The sequence below is a fragment of the Heterodontus francisci genome, chromosome 9, assembly GCF_036365525.1.
Source record: "Heterodontus francisci isolate sHetFra1 chromosome 9, sHetFra1.hap1, whole genome shotgun sequence".
Lineage (NCBI taxonomy): Eukaryota > Metazoa > Chordata > Chondrichthyes > Heterodontiformes > Heterodontidae > Heterodontus > Heterodontus francisci.
In genome coordinates this window covers 39,724,413-39,748,701 of record NC_090379.1, presented here as the reverse complement: position 1 = coordinate 39,748,701, position 24,289 = coordinate 39,724,413, and the positions used below count along the sequence as shown (strand labels likewise).

Genomic DNA, 24,289 nt, shown 5'->3' with positions numbered 1-24,289 from the left:
ATAGATGCATGAATTAAGATGGGCTGAATGACTTCCCAAAACCTGTATTTTTCTAGCATTTTTTGTTTGTATTGCAGATTTTCAGTTTTTTGTCTTTAATATTTGAGAATTACACACGAAGTGACAAAGATGAGCTAGACTCCCTCTAGAACATGGTTGTCCAACATATCGCCGCGGGCCAGAATCTAGCCCTCCAAAGGCTTCCATCCGGCCCGCAAATGTAAATTGCTAGAATGTTTGGCACCTTGGTGGGCAGCTATAGGTTAGTTAGGACCCGCACCCACACAACATGGCTGTGCCCAGCGGATAGGTGGCATTCACAGCCTACCTCTGTTATCCACATTTATGGTGAGTGCACAGACAGGGAGTGGAGAGTGGGGAGTGAGAGAACCCCCATATAGAAAGAAAGAGAGCGAGACAGAGATCACGGGGGGAGAGAGAGAGAGACAGAAAGTGCAGGGGGAGAGAGAGAAAGAGAGTGCAGGGGGAGAGAGAGAAAGAGAGTGCAGGGGGAGAGAGAGAAAGAGAGTGCAGGGGTAGAGAGAGAAAGAGAGTGCAGGGGTAGAGAGAGAAAGAGAGTGCGGGGGGAGAGAGAGAGACAGAGAGTGCGGGGGAGAGAGAGAGACAGAGAGCGCAGGGGGAGAGAGAAACAGAGAGCGCGGGGGGAAAGAGAGAGACAGAGAGGGTGGGGGAGGAGAGAGAGGGCGAGGGTGGGGGGGGGAGAGAGAGAGAGAGGATGGGGGGGGCGAGAGAGAAAGAGGGCGGGGGAGAGAGAGAGAGAGCCGTGGGGAAAGAGAGTCCGAGCCAGGAGGGGGAGGGGGACAGAGAGACAGAGCAGGAGAGAGACAGCGCGCGATGGAGGGGAGAGAAGGGGGGTGAGAGAGTGGGGTCAGAGAGAGAGCTGGGGGGGGGGGGGGTGCGGAGAGGGAGACCGAGTGCTGGCGGGGGAGAGGGAGACCAAGAGCTGGCGGGGGGAGAGGGACCCTGAGAGCAGCGGGGAAGAGGGAGACCGAGAACAGGGGGGGGGAAGAGGGAGACCGAGGGAGAGACAGAGCAGGAGAGAGAGACAAAGAACGTGGGAGACACACAGAGTGGATGGCACAGAGAGAGGGGAGAGGGTGACAGAGAGAGGGGAAAGAGAAGACTGAGGAAGGAAAGAGATAGATGCAGAGAGGGGAAGGAGAGAGAAAGAGATCAAGATCACTCCAGACAGATAGACATCTGTCTGAAATATTCCACATCACTGCATAAAGTGTGCAGGCAGAGATTGAGTACTTATCCGAGCAAAAACAATGCCAGGTATTATCACTAAATAGGTGTTCAACATAGTGACAAGAAAGTAAGTCAATAAATTAGTCATCTCTTTTAAAGCTTCTTCACAAAAATGTGCGTTTGTTGTTTTGATTAATAAGATACGTTTTTAATGCCTTTATCTTTCTGAAATTTTCTCACCAGCCCCTTATGTAGGCCAAAAATGTAAAGTAGCCCCCCACCCCATTTGAAAAGATGGACACCCTGCTCTAGAAGAAACTCAAATGTGACTAATTGACTGATTCTGACCTAATTAAAGTTATGTGACTGATTTTTGAAAATTATTTAATGAAAATCACTGTGCTTTTGGCTGACTTTTAAAAAATATTTAGTTGCGTTTATAAACTGAATCACTGTCTCACTATTCTCCAGGTAAATACCTCACCTTGGATCAGTTATCCAGACTGATCCGACCTTCAGAAGAGACTCTGAAAACTGTGTGGACATGGCTGAGAAATCTTGGTGTACAAAACTGTTCAACAGTTCAGACTTTAGATTTCTTGAAATGTTTCATGTCAGCCAGGTAATAAATGCTGTGGAATGTTTATTATTTGTTTTTTTGGGCATAAGTGTTTATAGGAGCCATACCAAGATGTTATCAGGGAATGCTTGTTCAGGAATTTGCAATAATTTGAGAACTATGGGCAATGTATGTTAGAACAGAGAATTTTGTAAAGATACAAAAACATTTTTAGAAAAATTAGAGCAAACTGTATTCATTGACACAGGTTAGTAAACCTTAGACTCCAGTGGTACAAAAGTTGAGAGAGTTTGTTCCACCTGATCTGCTCGTGTGCATTTCATAGGTTGGCTTTTCTTTCAAACAGGGAAAAACCAAAATTGATAAAGGACTTTCCCTCATTAGCCACAGTGGCTTCAAAATTCCTCAAGTCATGATCTCAGCAGTTACATCAGGATTGCACCTAATGGTGCCTTCAAGCCACAGTTTACGGGATCAGTCGGAGGGAGGTTTATTAGCTTGGTGCAGGCGAGTGCAAGCACCACTTTGGTTGCACCTTGCACCCACCTGCTCTGTGCTAAAGGCAAATCTGACTATGTACCATTCTTGGATGGACAGGAAGGGTTGTTCAGATCCCCTTTCTGACCCTGGAAAATCATCCTTTTGGCCAAAGAATTCAGTCTGGCTTAATTTTAAAATAAATAATTAGTTAAGGGCCCAAATCGTTTTCCTGGTCTGATCTTCACTGCTGGGGCCCATGTACCCTACTGTGGGTGTCAGGCTGCCTCCAATCACTCAGCGTACTGGGTGCCACACAAATGGCAGGAGCTAACTGAGGAACAGGAAAGAAAACTCTCCTGGCTTATGGAGTCCCAGTCCCCAGCCCCTCATTTGCCTTGTAAAGGACGGACAGAAGTTCTGCCTCTTAAAAGGGACCGAGAAAAATCCTAGAAACAGCACAGACCTGGTATAATCAGGTCACAGGTGTTTCTTTGGGAGTTCTGTCAGTCCATTGCCAGAATCTCCATGATACTTCAAGCTCCATTATTAACTAAACTACATAATGAACCATTTTTATAGCATCCCATATATAGTTTGATGTGTTTGAGGACTTTACAAGGGGGAGAAAAGGATGCTGAGCAAGAGGTAAGAATGATTAAAGAAGTAGCCACATATGCTAAGTTTTTAATGGGGTTGAAAGACGGGCAAAAGAGAGCAGGACAAAGTGTTTTGGAAGAGCATTCCAAAGAGTAACAGTGGAGTGACTGCAAGGATGAACCCTGAGAAGGGAACGATGAATGAGCTATAATCCAGAGTTGAGTTGAGGGTATAGGTTGGGACATAGAAGATTCTTCAAGTCAAATGGGACAAGACTCGAGGGATTTGAAAATGCTGAAAAGGACTTTGAAATTGCTGGGTTGAGGGCCAGAGGGATAGTAAAACATGGCAAAGACAAAGTGATTATTGCATGGAACTCAGTGTGAGAGAGGACTTGGATCATAGAACTAACTGTTGGAGGGCACAGAGTATAAAGAAGGGAGTTTGGAAAGTGAGGGAGTTCGGTAAGGAGGGGAACTATAAATTAAGAAAAAGTAAATTTGACTGCACTCAGCCAGAGCAGCGCGAATCAGCAAGACCGGCGGGACTATAAACAGCGTGAATCAGTGGGGCTTGCTGTCGCCTGTAACCAATAGCCCGCATTCGGAAAGAGAAAAAAGAGGTGTGACATCGCAGGGAAGCAGGTAGGTGATTGGCTGGTGAGCATTACAGCTTAGGGACTGCATCTCAACAACTGGCAGACTAAAAACGAGAAAAAATTAAGTGTTACTAATAAGGAACAAGTGAGTAGCTGATGAGTTTTTTTTTGAGCAAGGTTTATTTTAGCTAGTGAACTGTATTGATTCGTAGTAGGATTTATCAGTACTGGTAAGGTTTTCTTAATAGTTCCAGGGTGTTTTAGTATTGGTAGCATTTCTTTTTTTTTGTGGGAGCAAAGGGTCAACTAATAAATAAAGGCATGGCAGGGTTGCTTCAACCTCGAGAGTGCACTTACTGTGCTATGTGGGAGCTCCAGGATGCTTCCTCTATCCTGGATAACTATGTGCGCAGGAAGTGTCATCAATTGAAGCAGCCTGAGCTCTGGGTTTTGGAACTTGAGCGGCAGCTGGCGACACTGCGGTGCATTCATGAGGATGAGAGCTGCATGGATAGTACGTTTATAGATGTTACCCCACATCTTAAGATTATGCAGGGAGAGAGAGAATGGGTGACCGCCAGGCAGTCAAAAAGAAACATGCAGGTAGTGCAGGATACAAAGAACAAAGAACAGTGCAGCACAGCAACAGGCCATTCGGCCCTCCAAGCCTGCGCCGATCTTGATGCCTGCCTAAACTAACACCTTCTGCACTTCCGGGGCCCATATCCCTCTATTCCCTTCCTATTCATATATTTGTCAAGATGTCTCTTAAACGTCGCTATCGTATCTGCTTCCACCACCTCCCCTGGCAGCAAATTCCAGGCACTCACCACCCTCTGTGTAAAAAAACTTGCCTCGCACATCCCCTCTAAACTTTGCCCCTCGCACCTTAAACCTATGTCCCCTAGTAACTGACTCTTCCACCCTGGGAAAAAGATTCTGACTATACACTCTGTCCATGCCACTCATAACTTTGTAAACCTCTATCATGTCGCCCCTTCACCTCCGTCATTCCAGTGAAAACAATCCGAGTTTTTCCAACCTCTCCTCAGAGCTAATGCCCTCCAGACCAGGCAACATCCTGGTAAACCTCCTCTGTACCCTCTCCAAAGCCTCCACGTCCTTCTGGTAGTGTGGCGACCAGAATTGCACGCAATATTCTAAGTGTGGCCTAACTAAAGTTCTGTACAGCTGCAACACGACTTGCCAATTTTTATACTCTATGCCCCGACCGATGAAGGCAAGCATGCCGTATGCCTTCTTGACTACCTTATCCACCTGCGTTACCACTTTCAGTGACCTGTGGACCTGTACGCCCAGATCTCTCTGCCTGTCAATACTCCTAAGGGTTCTGCCATTTACTGTATACCTCCCACCTGCATTAGACCTTCCAAAATGCATTACCTCACATTTGTCTGGATTAAACTCCATCTGCCATTTCTCCGCCCAAGTCTCCAACCGATCTATATCCTGCTGTATCCTCTGACAATCCTCATCATTATCCGCAATTCCACCAACCTTTGTGTCGTCCGCAAACTTACTAATCAGACCAGCTACATTTTCCTCCAAATCATTTATATATACTACAAACAGCAAAAGTCCCGGCACTGATCCCTGCGGAACACCAATAGTCACATCCCTCCATTCAGAAAAACACCCATCCACTATTACCTTCTGTCTTCTGTGACTGAGCCAGTTCTGTATCCATCTTGCCAGCTCACCTCTGATCCAGTGTGACTTCACCTTTTGCACCAGTCTGCCATGCGGGACCTTGTCAAAGGCTTTACTAAAGTCCATATAGACAACATCCACCGCCCTTCCCTCATCAATCATCTTCGTCACTTCCTCAAAAAACTCAATCAAATTAGTAAGACACGACCTCCCCTTCACAAAACCATGCTGTCTCTCGCTAATAAGTTCGTTTGTTTCCAAATGGGAGTAAATCCTGTCCCAAAGAATTCTCTCTAATAGTTTCCCTACCACTGACGTAAGGCTCACCAGCCTATAATTTCCTGGATTATCCTTACCACCCTTCTTAAACAAAGGAACAACATTGGCTATTCTCCAGTCCTCTGGGACCTCACCTGTAGCCAATGAGGATGCAAAGATTTCTGTCAAGACCCCAGCAATTTCTTCCCTTGCCTCCCTCAGTATTCTAGGGTAGATCCCATCAGGCCCTGGGGACTTATCTACCTTAATGCTTTGCAAGACACCCAACACCTCCTTTTTGATAATGAGATGACTGAGACTGTCTGCACTCCCTTCCCTAGGCACATCATCCACCAAGTCCTTCTCCTTGGTGAATACGGTTGCAATGTACTCATTTAGCACCTCACCCATTTCCTCTGGCTCCACGCATAGATTCCCATCTCTGTCCTTGAGTGGGCCAACCCTTTCCCTGGTTACCCTCTTGCTCTTTATATATGTATAAAAAGCCTTGGAATTTTCCTTAATCCTGTTTGCCAATGACTTTTCATGACCCCTTTTAGCCCTCCTAACTCCTTGCTTAAGTTCCTTCCTACTGTCTTTATATTCCTCAAGTGCTTCATCTGTTCCTAGCCTTCCAGCCCTTACAAATGCATCCTTTTTCTTTTTGACTAGGCTCACAATATCCCGTGTTATCCAAGCTTCCCGAAACTTGCCAAACTTGTCTTTCTTCCTCACAGGAACATGCTGGTCCTGGATTCTAATCAGCTGACGTTTGAAAGACTCCCACATGTCAGATGTTGATTTACCCTCAAACAGCCGCCCCCAATCTAAATTCTTCAGTTCCTGCTTAATATTGTTATAATTAGCCTTCCCCCCAATTTAGCACCTTCACCCGAGGACTACTCTTATCCTTATCCACAAGTACCTTAAAACTTATGAAATTATGGTCACTGCTCCCGAAATGCTCCCCCAATGAGACTTCGACCACCTGGCCGGGCTCATTCCCCAATACCAGGTCCAGAATGGCCCCATCCCTCGTTGGACTATCTACATACTGTTTCAAGAAGCCCTCCTGGATGCTCCTCACAAATTCTGCCCCATCCAAGTCCCTAGCACTAAGTGAGTCCCAGTCAATATTGGGGAAGTTAAAATCACCCACCACTACAACCCTGTTACCTTTACATCTTTCCAAAATCTGTCTCCATATCTGCTGCTCTACCTCCCGCTGGCTGTTGGGAGGCCTGTAGTAAACTCCCAACAGCGTGACTGCACCCTTCCTATTCCTGAGCTCCACCCATATTGCCTCGCTGCATGACCTCTCTGAGGTGTCCTCCCGCAGTACAGCTGTGATATTCTCCTTAACCAGTAATGCAACTCACCCACCCCTTTTACATCCCCCTCTATCCCGCCTGAAGCTTCTAAAGCCTGGAACATTTAGCTGCCAATCCTGCGTTTCCCTCAACCTAGTCTCTGTAATAGCAACAACATCATATTTCCAAGTACTAATCCAAGCTCTAAGTTCATCTGCCTTACCTGTTATACTTCTCGCATTGAAACAAATGCACTTCAGACCACCAGTCCCGCTGTGCTCAGCAACATCTGCCTTCCTGCTCTTCCTCCTAGTCCTACTGGCCTTATTTACTATGTCCTCCTCATTTACTTCACTAGCTGTCCTCCTGCTCTGGTTCCCACCCCCCTGCCACACTAGTTTAAACCCTCCCGAGTGACGCTAGCAAACCTTGCAGCCAGGATATTAGTGCCCTTCCAGTTTAGATGCAACCCGTCCTTCTTGTACAGGTCCCATCTGTCCCTGAAGAGAGCCCAATGGTCCAGATATCTGAAACCCTCCCTTCTACACCAGCTGCTCAGCCACGTGTTTAGCTGCACTATCTTCCTATTTCGAGCCTCACAGGCACGTGGCACAGGGAGTAATCCAGAGATTACAACCCTAGAGGTCCTGTTTTTTAACTTACTACTTAACTCCCTAAACTCCCCCTGCAGGACCTCATCACTCTTCCTGCCTATGTCATTGGTACCAATGTGTACCACAACCTCTGGCTGTTCACCCTCCCCCTTCAGAATGCCCTCTGTCCGTTCAGAGACATCCTTGACCCTGGCACCAGGGAGGCAACATACCTTCCTGGAGTCTCTTTCACGTCCACAGAAGCGCCTATCTGTGCCCCTGACTATAGAGTCCCCTATAACTATTGCTCTTCTGTGCTTTGTCCCTCCCTGCTGAACACCAGTGCCAGCCGTGGTGCCACTGCTCTAGCTGCTGCTGTTTTCCCCTGAGAGGCCATCCCCCTCAACAGTATCCAAAACGGTATACTTGTTAGAGAGGGGGATAGCCACAGGGCATTCCTGTACTGACTGCCTGTCCCTTCTAGCGGTCACCCATCTATCTGCCTGCACCTTGGGTTTAACCACTTCTCTAAAACTCCTGTCTATGACGCTTTCCGCCACCTGCATGCTCCTAAGTGCATCCAGTTGCCGCTCCAACCGATCCATGCGGTCTGTGAGGAGCTGCAACTGGGTACACTTCCTGCAGATGTAGTCGCCCGGAACGCTGGAAGCATCACGGACCTCCCACATCTCACAGGTGAAGCACTTTACCCCTCTAACTGTCATTTCTAGCACAAATTAGTTAATTAATATAAAATAAATAAATACTTATTAAATCCTTACTAAATTATGATACACTTCACTATGTGGTCCCTAGTGCTAGATTTCTTCAATAAATATTAAATGCTAACTAAATACAGTAATCTCCTCCCTCTGGTTTAGTTACTCTACTTATTAATTAGTTAATTAGTGTTTTAATCAATTTTTATCAGTTTTATTTTCAAATTCGGTACAGATTCCCTACCAGCCAATCAGGTCACAGCTTTCCTGTGACGTCACTTTTTCAGTTTTTTTTCCACCCGAGGTAACTTACTCTGTATACTTACCGCTCCGGAACTCTGCCCTCCGAGTCTGCTCCGAGAATCCCGGAAGTAAGTTTTTTTTACACTCACCGCTCCGGAACTCCGGAGTCTGCTCCGAGAATCCCCGAGGTAAGTTTTTTTATATACTTACCGCTCCGGAACTCCGCCCTCCGAGTCTGCTCCTGATTGCGTCTCACTCTCCAACAGGTATTCGGTTTTTAATGCTGATGAGAGTGATGGTTCATCTGGGGAGTGCAGCCAGAGCCAAGTTCATGGCACCATGGGTGGCTCAGCTGCACAGGTGGGTACAGCGAAGACTGGAAGAGCCATCGTGATAGGTGATTCAATAGTCAAGGCAACAGACAGGCGTTTCTGTGGCCGCAGACCTGAATCCAGGATAGTGTATTGTCTCCCTGGTGCCAGTCTCAAGGATGTCACAGGCTGCAGAGCATCCTGAAGGGGGAGGGTGAACAGCCAACAGTTGTGGTCCACATTGGAACCAATGACATAGGTAGAAAGAGGGATATGGTCCTGCAGTCAGAATTTAGGGAGCTAGGTAAGAAATTAGCAAGCAGGACCTCAAAAGTAGTAAACTCTGGATTACTCCCAGTGCCAGTGTGTACAGGAATAGAAGGATAAGACAAATGAATGCGTGGCTGGAAAGTTGGTGCAGGAGGAAGGGCTTTAGATTCTTTGAACTTTGGGACCGGCTCTGGGGTAGATGGGGCCTGTACAGGCCGGACAGGTTGCACCTGAACAGAGTCGGGACTGAGTTCCTTGCGGGGCATTTTGCTGGTGTTGTTGGGCAGCTTGTTTGTTGGGTAGTTTGGCAGGGGAATGGGGACCTGAGAGTAGACTCAGTTGGGACAAAATCAGAAATGAAAATGGAAGGCAGAAAATAAATGGATGAGTCTAGAAGACAGAGGAAACAAAGGTTAGAAAATTAAGAAAAGAGTTTGGTAGTGCTCAAGGGTAATTTCAATGCAAGGAGTATAGCAAATAAAGCAGATGAGCTGCGGGTACAGATAGACACATAGCAGTATGATATCATAGTTATTACAGAAACATGGCTAAAGGAGGGACAGGAATGACAGCTCAACGTTCCTGGTTAAAGGGTTTTCAGACACGATAGGGAGGGGGATAAGAAAGGAGGGGGAGTGGTAATTTTGGTCAAAGAAACTATTACAGCTGTGAGAAGGGATAATATGTTGGAAGGTTCATCAAATGAGGCCATATGGATTGAGCTAAGGAACAAAAAAGAGGGAAAAAAAGAGGCATTCACACTGCTGGGAGTGTACTATAGACCCCCAAACAATGAGAGGGAGATAGAAGACCAGATATGTAGGCAAATCTCTGAGAAGTGCAAAAACAATAGAGCAATAATAGTAGGGGCTTTTAACTACCCCAATATTAACTGGGATAGTTTTAGTGTGAAATGAATTGATGGAGCAGAATTCTTGAGATGCGTTCGGGAGAACTTTTTTGTCCAGTATGTAGCAAGTTCAACAAGAGAGGGTGCAGTTTTAGACTTAGATTTAGGAAATGAAGATGGGCAGGTGGAAGGAGTGGCAGTGGGAGAGCATTTTGGTGGTAGTGATCATAATTCAGTCAGTGTTAACGTAAATATGGAAAAGGACAAGGATAGAACAGAACTGGCACTGGGATAAGTTTGGCTTTACAGTTCAGGGACTGTTACTGAATGAAGTCATGGAATTATTTTGTTTTTCGACCTGTATTTCAGCACTGCTGAAAAGCTTTTGTCTGGATCAAAGTTTAATCGATACACAAATGGTCATCAGACCCTGATACGATCTCCAGTTAAGTACGAAATCCCTGAAGAAGTGGCTGAACATGTTGATTTTGGTGAGCTATTAAGACAATACCACCTCGGATAGTGTTGTATAGAAGTACAAGGCTTTAGATACATGGCGTTCTATCCTTTCTCTGACCAGTTAATTGTTTTAGTCGGACAGATGTTTTGTTTTAAGTCAGTCAGCTATCTGATACAAGAATCTCCAAAGCAAGCTGCTGAGAAATCCATGCAGGTAGAGTTTGTGATTCACAATGCCGAATATTCATTCTCTTCCTAAAGGATAGAGTCTAAAACTTACCTAAATGTTTCCTTTTATCCATTCACAATGGCACACATCTCATTCTCAACTACATTGAATTCAATTCTTTGCCAATATCCTTCAAACAATATGAAGTACTTATTTATTAAATACCTCTGCCATTTTTGATCATCTTCCACAAATTGACAATCCATGGCATTCTAAACCTACCAGCAGTTTCCTTTTTTAATTGAATATTCTTATTCTGTACCATTGACATCTTTGTGTGCCAATTTCCCCTTCAACCTTAACTTTGATAACTCACTGTGAGCTAAGAAAAAAATCTGTCCTTCCTTTATCTTTCTAAAAGATAATGTAATCCAATCTGATGTTCTAGTTTTTATCCTGAATATTTCCATTCTAGTTGCATCTTAAATCTTGCTGATTGTTACTTCTCACTCACCTTAAGCTCAGCTACCTGAATTTTTTATTACTCATAATCAGATCTAGCAGCACCTCTGACTTTGCAAGCCTGTCAAAGGCTGCTTGAGGAAGGACTCTCGTACACATTTTAGGAGTTCCATTCTCTTTTCTCTGTTTTCTCACTCTGTCCCAATCAGATAATTAAAATCTCCTGGAACAATAATTTGGTCATTCCTACTCATTTCTTTAATCTGACCTTCAGATTTCCATCATCAATCTGTTAGTTTTTAAATGTACTTTCTCCAGCTCATTATTAAAAATTATATCTCTTCCATGCTTCCCCATCTCCATGCAGTGGGTGACTTCCTTCAAGGTCTCCAGTATTTCTGTGGCACACCTGCGACGTGCAATTTTCCAATAATCCTTCTCTGAAATGGCCACTATAAAGTATGCAAGAGCAACTCAATGCAACTCTGTAGCGTTTCCTCACTTGGCCTCCACTTAGCACCTACCATGCTTTGATGCAAAATACTGGTGCTCTTTTGCACTACCCTGCTATAACAGCCCATCCTTTCTTTGGTATTTTCCTGACTGTTAAGTACTAACTTTACTTTTCCCTCTTTACAGCAGGTCTATTTCAACAACAACATGCATTTATTTAGCTCATTTAATGTAGTAAACCGTACTAAGGTACAGAGTGAAGGTGTTTGTGGAAAATATTGCTTTCTGGGGTAGATTATATCCTTACATATCTTAAAATATATATATTGTAGTTGGAGGCGTACACCGATTCCCTTTGCAAAAGACTGTCATAAGCAAGGCGTGGAAATCTAACCGGTATAAAGAAGCAGGCTTTCACTTGGGAGTGACACCCGCTGTTGTGAGAAAACGATACAACCTCACTGCAAGAGATGTTGGGTCTCATGAGAATAACAGCCAAGCAGTGGCACAGGTATGCTGTTAATCAAACTGTATTAAACCTACTGGTAAGTTGTACTTCTATATCAACTTCCCTATGGTCTATTAGTTGGATTAGTATTTTGCACCAAGAAATATGCATATGTCTCGTAAGGAAACCAACCACATTGAGCCTCAAACAACAGTGTCCATGGGAAATATTACAGTATTTGAAAGGGTCTCCCTAGCAGATACTGACTAGAAAACGAAGGAATTTAGGGATAGAGAATCCAAGAACATAGTTGAAGAGATAGAATTGTGTGAGGTTGTTGCTTGACGAGGAGAGCAGTAGTACAGTTTTAGAACACAATTCAGAGAGCAGGAGTTCAAAGATCAGAATCAGATGAATGGAGAGTGTCGGGGAGTGGGGAGTGTCGGTGAGTGGAGAGTGTCGGTGAATGGAGAGTGTCTGCTTGGACGTAGGGCTGGGGATTCTCCGTAGAAGGTGGAGCAAAACCACACAGGAACTTGAAGCCAAATTGGTGTGAATTGTGCAGGATAGATATACTAGTGAATAACCTGTTGAATTATAACAGAGGTCATTTTATGCATTTATTTATTTGATTTTTGATTGGTCTGAAGGTTGAAGTTTAAATATTTGCTTTATCAAACTTCAGGCATTTTCATTAAAGTGAAATGGTGGTAGACTGTAATAAAAATGATAGAATTCAGTTCAGTTTATCTGTAGTATATTTCTGTAAATTAATTGGATCTGAACTGTTTTATCCTTCAGTTCCTGGAGCAATATTTCCACCAGATGGACCTCACAGAGTTCATGCTATTATTTGGTAGCAGCTTTGTGCACCATACTAAAGTAGGTAAAGTGATTGGATCCCAAGGAGGTATAAAGGCAGGCTTGGAAGCCAGCCTGGATGTGGAGTACATTATGAGTACTGGTGCAAACATTACTACCTGGGTCTTCAGTAACACAGGTAGGCTTTTATTGCATTTCTGGTATAGCTTTCTATCTACCTGTGTAACAGATTAGCCAAACTACAGTGTGCCCTTGTTGAGGCATTTGTATTTCAGTACTTATTCAGCCAAGTATGAACCATCTGGTACTTTTAACTGTACTGGTTTGTTTAGAGCTAATGAAGCCTGAGGGTACCTCTGCTTTTGCACAGCTTGTGACATTGATCAGCCGGTAGTTAGTCACATGACATTAGTGATATAAAGTTCACATTTATTTGTTATCAGTCTGTTTGGTAATTACTGGGCAGGATGTCAAAGTCTAACTGTGTGGAAATAACATTCTTTTGAAACATTTTGGTTCAAATATGTAATTATGAATTTGATAAAGTTCTGAAGCAGCCAAATTCCAGTATAACAAATCTTCTTGAGATATATTTGACCCTGATCCTTTTAGTATTATCCACTTATAAGAATAAATCCTTGAAAAGACATTGGAAATCCACATGAATTTCTGGAAGGGATACTTGCTGTACAGTTGTCCTATACATTTTACAATAACTTCACTGAGAGTGAGGAGAGAAATTAAGAGTATTTTTAAAACATTGTTGTCAGATAATTCAGTGCTTTGCCACAGGGAATAATTGAGACAGAGGCCATTCCATCTGTTAAAGGAAGAGTAGATAAGCATTTGAAGCAGATCCAAGATTGGAGGAACTTTTGACACCGCTGAGTTAGGTTGAGATTCTGAAATTTGTAAATTTCCGAGAACCTGTGGTCAGAATGATTTAGAGATACAGCACTGAAACAGGCCCTTCGGCCCACCGAGTCTGTGCCGACCATTAACCACCCATTTATACTAATCCTACACTAATCCTATATTCCGACCACATCCTCACCTGTCCCTATATTCCCCTACCACCTACCTACACTAGGGGCAATTTATAATGGCCGATTTACCTATCAACCTGCAAGTCTTTTGGCTGTGGGAGGAAACCGGAGCACCCGGAGGAAACCCACGCAGAGACAGGGAGAACTTGCAAACTCCACACAGGCAGTACCCAGAATTGAACCCGGGTCGCTGGAGCTGTGAGGCTGCGGTGCTAACCACTGCGTCACTGTGCCACCCATTTCTTGTGCTCATCCTACGTTGACATTGCAGCTAAAAAATCTGGAAAAACCTTGGTAAGTGCCATCATCATTTTGGGGATGTGTGTGCACAGAGTCAAAACTTCTGGTTGTGTTAAAGTGAATTAATGCTGACACACTCAGCCCCTTGCTGCTCAGAAGAGGAAGTTTCTGTGATCAGGCTTTAGCTTTCTCGTGGAGATCAATGGTCTCTATGTTCTGGCCTCCACTTGTTTTTGTGGGTTTTAAGACTTGGGGCCAGGATTTTATCTTGGTGACAGGGGTCTCGGCCACCGGCTAAAGCCCTGGTGAGAGCCCCACATCGCCTCCTCTGAGGAAAGCACGTCAGATTATGTGTCAATTAGGCACTTATGTGAATAGTGGTGGGCATTCCCTGGGATTAAGGACCCTGACGACGGAAGTCCTGTCTGCTGAGAGCTGTTAGCCAATCAGAGGCAGGCAGCTCTTTCACTGAGCAGTGCCACTGCAGAAAGGGTGGCTGCTGCGGTACTGGACTCACTGGAGGTGGTGGAGGCAGGCCGGAAGTAGGTCAGGGTGGGAGAGGTTTTACGGGGTGGAGGTTGTGGGGGACGGGGTGTAGGGGGGTCGGCAGCAAGGGCAGGGGGGTGGCTCTCAGCGGGTCACCCCCCCCTTCCTGATACTGAGACCCTCGTTCAACCACTGTGCCTCTTAACCAGGGACCCGCCCCTTCCCCACCCCCCCCAAAACCGGCAAGCAGCCAGCACGGTTCATTTAACATGCTCCCCGTGTGGTGACATACCCGCCTGCCGCTGGATTAATACCAATTCTCCACCCCAACACCACCACCACCATCCCGCCCAATTTTATGTTCTCTCCACCTCCAAAGTCGCCACGGGGAGAGCATAAAACTCCCCCTTGGTGTGTGTAACCTTGGTGTTTGTAAAAGATTCTGACATTAATCGATTCCTTTCCACCCCCACACACTCAAGAGTAACTTGTAGCACATTGTAAATAGTTTGCTGAGCAGGACTGATTAAGCCAGGAAAGTCCCAATGTGTTCATCTAAATAGTTTCAGAATTATATTATTTATTGTTCTTTTGTTACCTTAAATTCATCCTATTCTAAACTGAATGATTTCTTTACACTTTTATCCTTCAGATGTTTGTAGATTGCCAGAATAGTTGCAGGGAAAGAGTTAATTATTGTTGATCTGAACAGTAATTTGACCTTTACAGGAAGACATAAATCCCAGGAACCCTTTCTAGAGTGGATGATTTTATTGACCAATATGTCATCCATTCCATGGGTCCACTCCATCAGTTATGGAGATGATGAGGACAGTCTGTCTGTGGCATATTTGGAGCGAATCAACATTGAGTTAATGAAGGCGGGCGTCCGTGGACTGACGATACTGTTTGCTTCTGGTAATTTAAAAAAAATCTGATGACAAATTGCTTTTAATGCAAGATTGTTTTTATTCTGTTTTTAAACCAGTCATCACATGATATACTGGAATTGAGTGTGCCTTTTCTAAAGAGTCGTCACAACCTAACCACTTCAACAATGTGGTTGTTGGCAAATTGAGAGATTTTTTTTGGCCCCATGAGTGCTGAAAGAAATAGCAAGAGCGTCAGTTAGTATATCCAGTTAAATATGCAGGCGAGAATATTTGAAACTTGTTCATTTTAGGTTATTTGACACTACAAGTTTGAAATGAAAGGATAATTGGTTTCTAATTTCTAGCTTCACTGCAGTCTAAAATATTACTGTCACATGATCTGCTTTAGTTCTAGTAATGAATAGTATATTGTATTTTGTATTTCAATCAGTTTGGCTTTTAGTCTAAACTCCCATATAAAAATTCATGGAAAGGATGTGTTTCAGTTTAGTTTATAATCAAACAGCCGTAGTCTCTCTTCTACACTACCCAAAAGAGTATATTTTATCTGTATTTTTTGGTGCAATACTTTATATATCTAGGAGCTGCAGTAAAAATTTGGGTATTGACTATCAGAATTAAGTCTGATTTTTTTTCTCTATAGCTTTATTAATAAATATAAATTTTAAAAAGCAAAAATTACCAGAAGAACGTTAAAGCTCTTGATATCCTAAATACAGATTAGTCTTTGGCAAATATTGGTGCATTGTAAGTTGGTGCTTGTATTCTGTATATAAATAAATGTGTTGTTCCAGATTATGTGTTCTAGAAAAACGTATTTCAGGACTTATTTTAAACCCCCATCCTGCCTGGTTGGAGGGGGCAATATGGCAAGGGCTCCCGCCATTTGTAGTTGCCTGAATTCAGGGACTGGAAGGCTGCATGCCACAAAGGGGTAGGGGCCTACTTTAAATGGCCGAGTTGCTACTCGATGACATTATTGAGACACACACATCAATACCCACACTGAGTTAATATCGGCCCTTTCACTTTCAGGGAACTGATGAGCATTGAGATGCGAGATAAAATTCAGCATGTTATATAGACTCTAAATATACAGTATAATAGTGATTTTTACATCATGTGAAAGTTGTTAAAAACCAACTGAAGAAATGATGCCAGTTAAAGTTTAACTCCCACTTGCCTTGTGTGATAGGTGATGATGGTGCAGGCTGCAGAGAAGTTAGAAGAGGCGTAAATACCTTCAGACCAAGTTTTCCTGCATCTAGGTAATGACTCAATGACACTGTGCAGCTTTTTTAATGGGTAGGTATGTAGTATTCCACCACATGCTTTGCAAGATCAAACACTTGTGTATTCAAGCGAATAAATATGCATTTTTCATATCTTCACACTTAAATAAATCACAAGTGACACTGTTAAAATCATTTACATTATATCAGTTCACAATCCATTATTGTTCTCCAGCAACAATTCATTTATTTTTAACGTTTTCGATAAAGCTGAAATTTTGAGTTTCTTCTGACCTAATATATTTGTTGCAAGAACCAATTGTGAGCTCTAATCTCTTAAACTAGAATTGGTAATAAATGAGAAGTAACATACTGACACTCGTGCAATGAAGAGTTGGTATCCACATTGATGTCCACGACATCCAGTGCTCAGCCATGCTTATGTGGGATATCTGAGGTTAAAAGTTTCCCCACAGCAAGGGAACCAAAATTAGAAAGGGTTGTCACCCTGCACCCTGACCCATACACAGCACCTATTTGCTAGTTACAGCACTACGTTGGCAGAGACCTGGTAGAAATTGTTGATATGTCAGGTGTGGTACAGAGGAACCTAGGGTGAAAATATAAGGGGAAATTTTCAGCTAGTGCCCAAAGTGGGCGGAACGCCCATTCAAAGCCACAGTGAGGGGGACCAAACCATTTTTTAATTCAGGCAACTGGCAAGCCGCAGACACCAGACAGGCTCCTTCACTGCAGCATGCCAGTTTTTGTTAAATAAAAATCATCTGGCTTCTACACAAAACCAGATGGAAGCTTTCAGAGGGCGGCTGTCTGACCCCAGGGGTGTAAGAACAAGACAGAAGATCTTTGTGTTGTGCGTTCAAGCTCCTGTCCCCACAAATTATTTTTAAAAGAGAAACATTACCTTTCCTGAAAGGCCTATATCAGACCCTCTTAAAAACTGCTGGTTAGGCTGCTCAATGCCTGTTATAATTTGGCCTAGCAGGTGCTCCACCTATTTGTACCTAAAAATTGCAATTGGGATGCTATAACTGGCATAAGACCCATATTTGCATATTTAAATAGGCTTCCATCAGTTTACAGGAACATAGGAAATAGGAGAAGTAGGCCATTCAGCCCCTTGAGCCTGCTCCACCATTCAACCAGGTCATGGCTGATCTACCTCATTGCCATTTTCCCACACTATCCCCGTATCCCTTGATATCTTTAATATCTAGAAATCTATCAATTTCTGTCTTGAATATACTCAATGACTATGCCTCCACAGCCCTCTGGAGTAAATAATTCCAGAGATTCATCACTCTCTACGTGTGGTAGGAAGTCAAGCCTGAAGGCCTATCAGCAAATTGAATCAGGTGGGCCTTGGGTGTCAAAGGAATATCCGAGGTGTTCAGCTGATATTTCCTCCGCATGTTGCTTGATTTTTAGCCTCCCAGTTGAAGATTGTTCCAACTGTTTCACAATTTTCATGCAGTTGTTTGTAATATATTTAATCCATTTACTGTATGGTTTTTAATTTGATTTTAGAAATTATATCCATAATTAAAATAATGGATTTCAGAAAAGAATTCCCAGCATAGAGCATGCCATTGGAATGAATATGTTCATTGTGCGTGATGTCCAGCCATAACCAATTATAAAACTTCTTTCAGCCCATATGTCACAACTGTGGGAGGAACGTCTTTCAAGAATCCCTTTCAAGTTACATCAGAGGTCACGGACTACATCAGCGGCGGTGGATTCAGTAATGTGTTTAAGATGCCAGACTATCAGTTAAGTTGGTCACTAGATTGATTTTTGTTTCACTGAAGGTGACTTTCTAATGAACAGGTGAACAGGTTGAGGCAGACATGGGATTCACCCGAGATAATAACAAAAGGTTGATGCATGTTTCAATAATGTGATAGTGTTGAATGTCTCACCTACTGCACTAAATATTTGCAGAATAGAAAGCCTGTTTTTCCGTTTGTTTGGTGGTACCAGAACAAAGCCCTGCAGACTAGGCTGACATGGATTAAGCGGGCCTAATCTTCTTGCAGCTTAGTTCTGATTATTTATGATCCCAATGCAGCTCTAGTTAATTCTATTTAACAACATTTTCAATCTAGTTTTTCTTGGGTTTTATGAAGTACAGGAGAACCTCCAACATATGAACCCCTTGAGACTGAATTGCATCTAACTCAAATGGAGAATAATTTAAAAAATTATTCCTTTAAAATGATGTTTCTGGATAGAATACATGCCCAAACTGAGGGAAAAAAGGCTGTATATACCAGTATGAGCACTAAACTGCTGTATCATGTGTACTGTTGTACTACTTGTATAGGTACTGTTGAAGAACAGAAGTTTGAGCTGGCAGACTATAAAAAAATACTTCAGATGAACTACCCTACCACTGTTCACTCTCTTCCTTTGAGGAAGTGCTTAGCACGAGATTCCGAGTTCAGCATATAGGGAAATACAAGACAGCATCCCTCCATTCCTTGTTACATGTGCCGCAACATGTTTTAATGTGCTGTTGTATGTGAAATGGTTAGAAAACAAGCAAGAACCATGCATTGCTTCAGTCTTCCAATATACACTACATTTTTCCTTTGGAATTCTCAACGTATTCTTGTTGTTTGATCAAATTTTATTTACAACACATTAAGATAGTCACAAGTACTGTCGATTACAGCACACAAGGCAACCCCATTTTTCTGGCCCCCAAAATCATTTTTTTTGTATGTACTCAGTGTATAAATCAAGCCCCCACCCTTTTCAGCCATGACATACTTGCATTAGTAGTCAGCTTCAATTTTTCTCCCCACATATGCATGTTTTACTAACCTTATAATTGGGTGCAAGGGATTAAGCAGGCGACACAACTGTGTTGCGAAGATGCACGGGAGTTTAAGACACGTCTAAACAGAGCAGATTCTGCATGACGAACGGCAAAGAGAAATGGGTCCTCCAGCAAACCAAACGAAGTATGAAGCTGGTTTCAAGCTAAAAGTAGTAACATTTGCTAACTCGTCAAATAATTATGTTGCAGCGAAGGAAATTGGTGTTAGTGAAAAACAGGTGCAAGAATGGAAGAAGGAGGAATCCACCCTGAAGGAGAAGTCCAACACCAAATGAGCCATGAGAAACAGGGACCAGTCACTGGCCTGACCTTGAGAAGCGTGTATCGGAATGGGTCCTCGGAAATCGTCAGAATGGCTACATTTGCACCAGAAATGCGATACGTACATACGCACTTAAGTGAGCCAAATCATACCCTGAGTCCAGCAAAGTTTTCAGCTAGTTGGTGTAGCCACTTTATGGAATGAAAATGTCTAGTGTCGCGGCAGAAGACCTTGATGCCAAAATGACCAGTTTCCAGCAATTCTTCATCAGACAGTGCCCATTATGCCACATTGGCAGCATGGATGAAACGCCCATGAATTTTAATATGCCCAGCAACCTAACTGTGTAGTGGAAAGGTTCGGAAACAGTTAGTGAAAACTACAGGAGATGAGAAGACAAGATTCACGGTGGTACTAGCCTGCATGGCCCACGGAACAAAATTAAAGCCTCTGGTAATTTTCAAATGTAAAACCAGCCAAACGTCAAGTTCCCTGCAGGAGTTTTTGTGCATGTCCATGACAGTGGTTGGATGGATGAGGAAGGAGTGAAGCAATGGATTGAAAATGTGTGGACTAGGCATCCCGGTGGCCTACGTGAAGAATGCAGCTTATTATTGTGGGACATGTTCAGATCCCATATAACTGATGAGATCAAGAGGGGCCTGTGAAGAAATAACACCTACATTGCAGTTATACCGGATGGGGTGGGGATGGGTAGTTCAATCTTTGGATGTGTGCCTCAACAAGCCATACAAGGATCATGTTTGCGCTGAATGGAATAGGTGGATGTGATGGGGGAAAAAAACCTTCACAAAGACTGGAAATATGCACATTGCCCCACTTGATGTTTTGTGTAGTTTTGTCATCAAATCATGGAATGCTATTAGTGGACAAACTCATCAGATCATTCAAAAAATGCAGAATATCCAATTCAATGGATGGACAAGAAGATGATTTGTTGTGGAGGAATGATAGTGAAACCAAAAGCGCCACATCTGATCCAGAGTGGTAATACCATAGCCAAAGTGACTCTGAATGAGCTCGAGCTCTTTGCACGGATGCCGAAGACAATGAATTTGTCAGGTTTAAAAATGCTTTGATTGTGGTTAAAGGTATCTTTGTAGAATTACTTTATTCAATAAACCATGCCACATTGATTTAATATGAATTACCAGTGGGTTTTTTCACATTTCAAGATGGCAACCACCCACACTGGTGGATCACATTTTATACTCTGCATATAAGTCGACCCCAGTTTTTGGAACGATATTTGGAGGCTTCAAAGGTCGACTTAATATGCCACAATCTACGGTAACACCGCCATGATCAGGCAAAGGGTTTGAACTGAGTTTTCATCATTGTGCCTTTGTCCCTGGAATAGTCCTGTACTGTAGACCAAAATATCACAAGATTAATTTTATTAAGCAGTCTGCAAAAGAATTGAAACTAAGGATAAGATAATCAATTCTCCCAAAGATGTAGTGTTCAAAATAGGTTTAAAAAGTCAAGGTTCTCTTGAACTGTTTTAAATAGATTTGATGTGTTCAAAGTAAAAGATGTGCATTATCCAATTTCATTTTATAGGCTGCTGCTGTGAAGTCTTACCTCAAAAGGATGAAATCACTTCCCCCAGCTACCTACTACAATGCTAGTGGCCGTGCCTATCCTGATGTAGCAGCTCTATCTGATAACTATTGGATTGTGGCCAACCTAATCCCTATTCCTTGGATTTCTGGGACATCAGTAAGTTAAATCATTATTTATACACTACCTAAAACCCCTCAGCCATAATAAGATAAAAATCACCACTGTAATTATAAAAATCCAACTCAGTTTTTCACAAGCAGAGCCAGTGCTCGTCACATTGGAGTTTAACTCTCGTTGTCATTGACTGCTGTGCTGACTGAGCTTTAATCATTAAATATTTGGCTTTCAAGATCTAAATGTGGTTGATATTTTTGTTACTTAATGAAATTGTGTCACTTTGCTTTTCTCGGCAGGCCTCAACCCCAGTCTTTGGTGGTATCTTGGCCCTCATAAATGATCACCGGTTCCAGAAAGGTCTTCCAGCTCTTGGTTTCATAAACCCATTGCTTTACAATTTGCAGAAGAATGGCACATCTGCAGCATTCTTCGATGTAAGTTAAACAAGACTATTGAGTCAAAATTGCTGCAATTTGTTTTATTGCCTGATATTTTCTGATCTCAAAATGTATTGCCGTTCCACAAGGCTCCGTACTAGTTTTACGTGGGATATATCAATGATTTAGACTTAAATGTAGGGGACATGATAGTGAAGTTTGCAGATGATACAAAAGTAGGCTTGTGGTTGATAGTGAGGAAGAAAGCCGTAGACTGCAAGAAGATATCAAATGGATTGGTCAGGTGGACAGAAAGGTGGCAAATGGAATTAAATCAGGACAGTTCCTTCTAGGGAAGTGTGAGGTAATGCTTCTGAGGGCAAACAAAGAAAGGGAATACAAAATAAGTGGTAGGATACTGAGAAGTGTAGAGGAACAGAGGGTCCTTGGAGTGTGTGACCACAGATCCCTGAAGGTAGTAGAAAAGGTGGTTAAGAAGGCATATAGGATACTTTCTTTTATTAGCTGAGCACAATGTAAGAACAGAGAGGTTATGATAGAACGATATAAAACACTAGTTAGGTTACAGCTACAGTACTGCATACAGTTCTGGTCACCGCTTCACAGGAAGAATGTAATTGCGCTAGGGAGGGTATAGAGATGATTTATGAGGAAGTTGGCAGGACTGGACAATTTTAGCTATAATAAAAGATTGGATAGGCTAGTGTTATTTTCTTAAAACAGAGGAGGATGAGGGGAGATTTAATTGAAGTCTATACAATTATATGGGGCCTAGACAGGGGTTAGAACCTACTTTCCTTGAGAGGTCAATAACCAGAGGGCTTAGATTTAAAGTAAGTGTTAGAAAGATTGGTGGGGGCGGGGTTAGAATTTTTTCATCTGGAGGGCAGTGGGGAGGTCTGGAACTCACTGCCCAGAAGAGTGGTAGAGGCAGAAACCCATATTGCATTTAAAAGGATTAGTATATTCACTTGAAGCGCCGTAACCTACGATGCTACGGACCAAGAGCCGCAAAGTGGGATTAAGCTGGATAGCTTTTTTGGCCAGCATGGCCACAGTAGGCCAAATAGCCTCCTTCTGTGCTGTAAATTTCTATGCTGAATTTCTGTTTAGCTAGATGAGGATGTTCTTTCTGGGGGACTAAAAAAATGTTTTCTAGTTTCTGAGCCAGTGTCACTGCAGCAGAATCTCCAGATCAAGTATTGGCATGACCTGCAGTCAGCAGCTACACTGCAGCAATGTGCCTAAATCCCAATTTTAGAATAATGCTCCTTACTGCACTAAGATGATATATAAGGTGATCCTATGGCATTGTCACAAACCTATGCACCCTTACCACCAATTCCATGCCTTTCCTTAGCCACTGGCTAAGTGGCTTAACCACAATCTCAGCGACCTATTCAGCCCCAAGCTGAGTTTTCAACCCTAAAGGTACTCTCCATCACAAAGAGCGCCTACCTCCACCTTCATAACATCCCTGCCATTGCCCCAGCTCAGGCTATATGCCACTGTAACCCTCATCTATGCCTTTATCATCGCCAGATCCAATGCTATCCCATTCTCCATTTGTAAATTTCTGTTCATCCAAAACTCTGCTTACCCTATCCTTCCTATCCTGCACCAAATCCTGCTCAGCTACATAGTCTCCAGGTCCTCCAACTCATTTAAAATTCATATACGTTTAAATCCCTTCATGGCCAGGCACTGCCTGTAACCCTCTCCAACCCTACAAGTCTCAGAACCCTCACCTTTTTTGCATCTCCCACAATCCCTTTGACCATCATTAGCAGCCATATCTTCAGTCATCTAGGCCCCACACACTTTTATACCCAAAACTCCCTACCATAGAAAGGTTACAGCACAGAAATAGGCCATTCAACCCATCGTGTCTGTGCAGGCTGAAAAAAATAGCCGTCCAATCTAATCCCACCTTTCAGCACCTGGTCCGTAGCCTTTCACTTTAGGTGCAGGATGAAGTACCTTTTAAATGAGTTGAGGGTTTCTGCCTCCACCACTGATCCGGGCAGTGAATTCCAGACACCCACCACCCTCTAGGTTAAAAAGATTTTCCTCATGCCCCCTCTAATACTTCTGCCAATCACTTTAAATCTGTGCCCCCTGGTAATTGACCTCTCCGCTAGGGGAAACAGGTCCTTCCTGTCTGCTCTATCTAGGCTCCTCATAATTTTGTACACCTCAATTAAGTCACCCCTCAGCCTCCTCTGTTCTAAGGAAAATAACCCTAGCCAATCCAATCTTTCCTCATAGCTGCAATTTTCAAGCCTTGGCAACATTCTTGTAAATCTCCCTTGTACCTTCTGCAGAGTGATTATGTCCTTCCTGTAATGTGGTGACCAGAACTGTACACAATATTGCAGCTGTGGCCTAACCAGCATTTTATACAATTCCAGCATTACATCCCTGCTTTTGTATTCTATACTTCTGCCAATAAAGGAAAGCATTGCAACTGCTTTCTTCACCACTTTATCTACCTGTCCTGCCACCTTCAGGGACCTGTGGACATGCACTCCAAGGTCTCTCACTTCCTCTACCCCTCTCAATATCCTCCCGTTTATGGTGTATTCGCTCGCTTTGTTTGCCCTCCCCAAATGCATTACCTGACACTTCTCCGGATTGAATTCAATTTGCCACTTTTC

General features: G+C 43.2%; 2 protein-coding genes across 2 annotated transcripts in view; both read left to right on the top strand.

Moving 5' to 3' along the window:
• Positions 1 to 24,289, top strand: part of LOC137373693 (alpha-1-antiproteinase-like) — a 269,343-nt gene that overhangs the window by 41,096 nt on the left and 203,958 nt on the right. The gene's annotated exons all lie outside the window — the stretch shown is intronic.
• The window catches only part of tpp1 (tripeptidyl peptidase I), a 36,165-nt gene that overhangs the window by 6,990 nt on the left and 4,886 nt on the right, over positions 1 to 24,289 (top strand). Inside the window, exons 4-12 of the mRNA XM_068038878.1 lie at positions 1,684 to 1,834; positions 10,062 to 10,183; positions 11,568 to 11,746; positions 12,485 to 12,683; positions 15,007 to 15,195; positions 16,366 to 16,438; positions 18,076 to 18,196; positions 21,115 to 21,273; positions 21,531 to 21,668. Coding sequence (XP_067894979.1) covers positions 1,684 to 1,834; positions 10,062 to 10,183; positions 11,568 to 11,746; positions 12,485 to 12,683; positions 15,007 to 15,195; positions 16,366 to 16,438; positions 18,076 to 18,196; positions 21,115 to 21,273; positions 21,531 to 21,668 — 1,331 coding nt within the window. The remainder of the gene's footprint in view (positions 1 to 1,683; positions 1,835 to 10,061; positions 10,184 to 11,567; positions 11,747 to 12,484; positions 12,684 to 15,006; positions 15,196 to 16,365; positions 16,439 to 18,075; positions 18,197 to 21,114; positions 21,274 to 21,530; positions 21,669 to 24,289) is intronic.